The 5,307-nt window shown below is 36.7% G+C and overlaps 1 protein-coding gene across 1 annotated transcript; it reads left to right on the top strand.

Moving 5' to 3' along the window:
- The first annotated feature begins 2,344 nt into the window (after nt 1-2,344).
- Nucleotides 2,345-5,061, top strand: LOC133018236 (SLAM family member 5-like). Its single transcript, XM_061084556.1, has 3 exons — nt 2,345-2,402; nt 4,153-4,458; nt 4,545-5,061. The coding sequence occupies exons 1-3, from the start codon at nt 2,345-2,347 to the stop codon at nt 4,880-4,882; spliced, it is 702 nt and encodes a 233-aa protein (XP_060940539.1). The 3' UTR covers nt 4,883-5,061.
- The last annotated feature ends 246 nt before the right edge of the window (nt 5,062-5,307 follow it).

Below are 5,307 nucleotides of genomic sequence, written 5' to 3'. Positions count from 1 at the left end.
TTTGTTATTTAGCATATAGATAATATGAAGATGAATGTCTGTGTATGTAGGTTTTATTTTATTGTATCTGTCGATCTACAGAAATTTTGAAAAGCAATGCTGTGTTTATATAAAACCTCTAGGGGTCACCAACATCACAACAATGACAAAACACACAGAACCAAAATGTAATGTGATGTAAATGTGATTCTGTAGAAAACACACATTTAATTTTGGGATTTAGAGCCAATGAACATTCTTTGTGACCTTCTTGCAGATGAAAGTGTGGACACGGAAGAAACTCTGTACCAAAATGTTGAGGTAAAGTTACGTCATCTTTTCCAACATCCATCTGTATAAAACCTCTAAGGATCACCAACATCACAGGAATGACAAAACACATGAACAACTTACTGAGTGGGTGCAGTGACGTAAATGTGATTCAGTAGAAAACAGTGTAAATTAATTTGTGATTTAAAGTCAATGAACGTTCTTTGTCATCTTCTTGCAGATGAAAGTGATGACATGAAAAATACAGTGTACGAAAATGTTCAGGTAAAGTAACGTCATCTTTTCTAACATCTGTCTTAGTGAGATTGCTTAACTTGTTGCCACAGTACGATCACACCACTGAAAAAAGTGAAATATGATCTGAACTTCGAAGCCCCCCCCCCCCAAGTTTTATTTGACTTTACCTCTACAGGTCTTAAGCGTGAACCCACTTCCGGCTCAGAATCCAACTGATGATGCTGCAGCTCCTTCTCCGTCCTCCATCTACAGCTTTATCAAAGCTGGGTCCATTAAATCCACTGAGGCCGGAGACACGACTCTGCCTGAACATACGAAATTGTCTTCCACATTCTGCCTTTTGGACGATGTCCAGTATTATTGTTGCCTTGTGTCATGTGATATTTTCCCTGGGATGATTTGGTTGTTTTTTTTTGACCAGAACCAGAACCAGGAGCATCTGGAATAGCTCCGCCCACTTTAAAACTGTTAATATGAAATATTTCATATCTTATTAAAAAAGATACCTGATAATTGTTAATATGAATTGTAAATATAGAATTTCTCTATAGATGTGTTCTTATTCTTTCTACAGACCTGGTTCAACTCATTTATGTGTTGCAGCTGAAGCAGCTTTTCAATGTGGTAAATTACTGTATGAAGATATTTTTTAAATGAAAAAAGTTTGTAAAGGTTCTTTTAATTGTTCCTTTAAGTTAATCTCAATCCGGTTTTGTTTGATTCGATTTTTTTGTTTTTATACAAAGATTTTATTTTTAATTTGATTGTACATTGTGTGAATTTTACCAACTTTCCATGAAAAACCCAATAAAAAAACTAAAGTGATTTTGGCTGCTACATTATTTTGGATGAGTGTCCAGTATTGGTGCACGTACAATACAGTTCTGACTTCAACCAAGTGTTTAAAAACAAATATTGTGAATGATACATGTTTTAGTCAAATCAACATCCTGAAATTCACAAAAATACAAATATGCTTCCTTTAAAAAATACTATTATGATGACGAGGAATGTTTAACAGCCTAAAAAACATTTTAACACTGTTTATATCTTTCTGTCCCTCCATCTCTCTGTCTCTCTCTTATGGAAATATGAAAATGCATACATCCTATTCTTAACCCCAGACTGAACAAATCAAAAACCTCCCCTCCCACTTTTGTCCCCGTGGTCTGTCCAAGCCCGCTGCTCGTCTCTTGTCTCAGTGTTTCATTTCATGTGATGGTTTGTTTCTGGTGATTGTTGTTTCATTTAGCTTCTTGTTGAATTATGCATTTATTAAGTTTAATAAAAGTTGTGTCTTTTCTACAAGTGAAGCCGTCTCTTGCCTCATGACGTCATCGAACCTGTGCTGTTGCACCTTTCCTTGAGGTGAAACCCCCCCAGGGGGCGCTGTTGCAACACCTCATTTCCCCGCTTCCCTCACTCGACACATGAGAAACAAACCAAGATGTTCCACACAATCCACCAAGCAGTCTGTACTGGTGCTTTAACATTTCCACTGAAACCAGCAGTCAGTTCCTCACATTATCAGAACTTGAACAAGATCAATGTGTTTACTGACAGACCTCCATATGTTCTCTTGTTAGGAGACAATCATTGTTATTCATCTATTGTCATGTTGTGGTTCATGTGGATGACACTCTGAGTATTAGGCCACGCCCACAGTGTTCACACCTCCTCACTGCAGATTTGTCTAAACATATTCATAAACCAGAGATATCACTGAGGAGGTTACAATTCACTGAGACGTGTGTATGAGAGACGAGCACCCGGACTGCTGCTGGGCTGATTGAGGTCTGAACTCTGATCCACTTCCTCGTACGACACATTTGAAAGAATGCATCCCATCGTTCTTCTCTTTGTCATTTCTCTGCTTCACGCATATGAAGCCCGAGGTAAACACTTAATTATTATCACATTTCTTCTTCAAATATAGTTTTATTGTTCTGTTCTTGTTGCACTGTGTGACTGTTTCAGCAATGTACCTTGTGGTGAAATTTGTTGTTAATACATGTTTATTTCATTATTCTATAAATATTAAAATGATAACTATATTAAAATTACGACTTGTTGATTGACGATTCACTCAGTAAAACTTCCTTCCAAAAAATCTTTGGTTTGTTAAGCTCTACGCTTGAATTCATTATAAAATATATAATGAGTGATAACAGACGTGGAGAAACTTTTTTAAAAGCTTGTAAAACCAACAAAACTGAATATTAATGTAATGTTATGTTGCAGCGACTCAGAGAACAGAGGGCTCGGTGACAGGAAGAGAACCTAGAGTGATGCTTCCTGTTACATGTCAGTGTCTTTCTGTGTGTATGCCCATATTAAGATGAATGTATTTCAGAGGACGCATCTATTAGATTTCCAATACTATTTTTTGCTATAGTTTCTTTTCTTGAGTAAGAGTTGAATATACATGTTTAAGATCTTATGAAATCCACCTGTTCCTTTGCAAACTGTTAAAAGTGAAAAAGTGATACAGCCATTCTCCTATCTAAGACAAATTCCTTTTACCCCAAAGTGATATGTTCCGGTATTTTCAGATAAGAAATTACATTACAAACCATACAGATTGAAATATAATCAAAAATGCTCCAACGAATATGGAAATTTACTTTATTAATATAACTAAACATCAATTTGCCAGTAAAAAGCATGTTTCCCATATATACAGAAATCTGTTGCTGGATACATCAGACAACACTTTTTATATTAAAAACAAATGGGAGCTGGAGTTAAATATTATAATTGAGGATGGGGAGTGGGAAACAATGTGCATTGGATGTCATAAAGGTATCAATAGTAACATGTGGAAGGAGTTTGATTGGAAGATGAAGACTAGGTTCTTTAAGACACCCTCCGTGGTCTCTAAATTTGCAGATAATCCAGCAGCAATATACTGCTGGAGACGATGTGGAATGGTTGGCGACCACTCACACATATTTTGGGATTGCCCAACGATGCTTCCTTTCTGGAAGGGGATAAAGAGCGAGATAGGTAAAGTTTTGGGAATGAATATACTGTTCACCCCAAGTCAGTTTCTTTTCGATCTAGCTCCTGAAGGCATGTACACAAGAGACCAAGAGCACTTGTTACATATATTTTTGATGACTGCTAGGAAAATGGTGACAATAAAATGGTTGAATCCACAGCCACCTACAGTGGCACAGTGGAAACAGAAGCTGAGGGAGGTGTATGGAATGGAGGCTTTAACTGCTTAATTACAATTAAGGTCTGATGTTTTTGTGAGGAGGTGGCTACCTATTGCAGGATACCTCTCTAACTGAGGGGAATCCTGTGGTGCGATGGAATGTCTTAACTGTCCATTTATTTACTTATTTATTTATTATTTTTCACTAATCAGTCTGTCATATATAATTTGTGATGTTGTCAAGGAATGTTTGTGTTTCTCTTCAATAAAGTTCTAAAAAAAAAAAAGTGAAAAAGTGGAATCATGTTATTATCATAGAATTTCCTGAGAAAGAAATATGTATAGTTTATAACACAACCTGCTGGGCAGAGGTAGTCTTGTTTCATGAGTTTCTGTTTAATGAGTAGAAGTAAAAATTGACAAAAACTACAGTTTAAATCAAAGTCTTTTCTTTCTAATAAAGTGATGCTGTGTTGTTTCTACAGGCTCTTACACTGGGACTCCTGTATTTGTGCAGAAGGGGAAGGATCTGCTTCTACACGTCACGGCTCCTGTTAAATTATTTAAACGGAGTGAATTTAAATGGCAATTTAATGATTCAATCATACTAAGATTATTTCCTGATAACGAAACAAAAATAATTGACCCCTATCATGGAAGGGTCGAATTTTTTCTCCAAAATTACTCCTTTCTTTTGAAGAATGTGCAACAAGCCGACAGTGGAAGTTACACTGCAGCTGTTTTCGGGAATGATATCACTTATGTGGGTAAATACAGCGTCACAGTTCAAGGTAGGTTTCTTCAGATTTTAAATATGGACACACAGCAGCTGCCCAACTTCTAAACCCATTAATGCCTGTGCCCCCCCCCCCCTCAGATCCAGTGTCTCTGGTTAATGGTACAGTGGACTTTCTCTCCTCCAGCTCCAACTCCTGTAACCTCACAGTGACCTGCAGCACACAGGACTCCCATCGCATCAACAGCACTTTTAGATGTGACAACAACACCTGCAGCCAGGAGGACGGAGAAGAGAGGTCAAAGGTCACAACATCTGGCTCCTCCCTCCGTGTCTACCTGTCCGAAACCTTCTCAGTTATCTGTAGCCATAGCAACCAGGTCAGCTCGGACGAGGACATAACAATGATTAGAGACTTTTGTTTCTTAAATCCCGGTAAGTGCCCGACAACACAAGCAGCTGATAACTTTGTTTTATAGATTTTATTATTGACTTAACACAACCATGTTTCTATGTATCATACTGTGAGGCATCTTGATTCATCTGATATTGGTTTTCTGGTAGTTTTCAGAGCCTGATTGGTGGTTTAGGTCGTTGTGCTTTCGCCGGACACGCCCCCAAACACCTGAATGACCAGTTGACATTAGACTTTCTACAACAAATTCTCAACTTTACTCTATTTAAATGAAAATACTACTTTTTCTGTGTGAATTATTATTTAATTGATTTATAACCCTTTTTAACTTTGGTAAGAAAAGTATTATACATATTATATTTAAATTATATTTTGTATTAATAAAGCAGAGTTTTCAGTTGAATTTAGAGCATGTATTTTATTTTTTAAGAAATGTTTTTATGTGTTAAAGTGAATACATTCTGAAAATAACTAATATCAGTTTTTCTG

Source organism: Limanda limanda, chromosome 13, assembly GCF_963576545.1.
Source record: "Limanda limanda chromosome 13, fLimLim1.1, whole genome shotgun sequence".
Lineage (NCBI taxonomy): Eukaryota > Metazoa > Chordata > Actinopteri > Pleuronectiformes > Pleuronectidae > Limanda > Limanda limanda.
The sequence above is the reverse complement of the archived record's forward strand: the minus strand, read 5'-3'. Positions and strand labels throughout refer to the sequence as shown.

Excerpts from the sequence above, each read along its gene's own strand:
- LOC133018236 (XM_061084556.1), top strand. The coding sequence starts at position 2,345 with ATGCATCCCATCGTTCTTCTCTTTGTCATTTCTCTGCTTCACGCATAT. Across the intron at positions 2,403-4,152 it reads TCACGCATATGAAGCCCGAG|GCTCTTACACTGGGACTCCT; the intron begins GTAAACACTTAA and ends TTGTTTCTACAG. Across the intron at positions 4,459-4,544 it reads ATACAGCGTCACAGTTCAAG|ATCCAGTGTCTCTGGTTAAT; the intron begins GTAGGTTTCTTC and ends CCCCCCCCTCAG.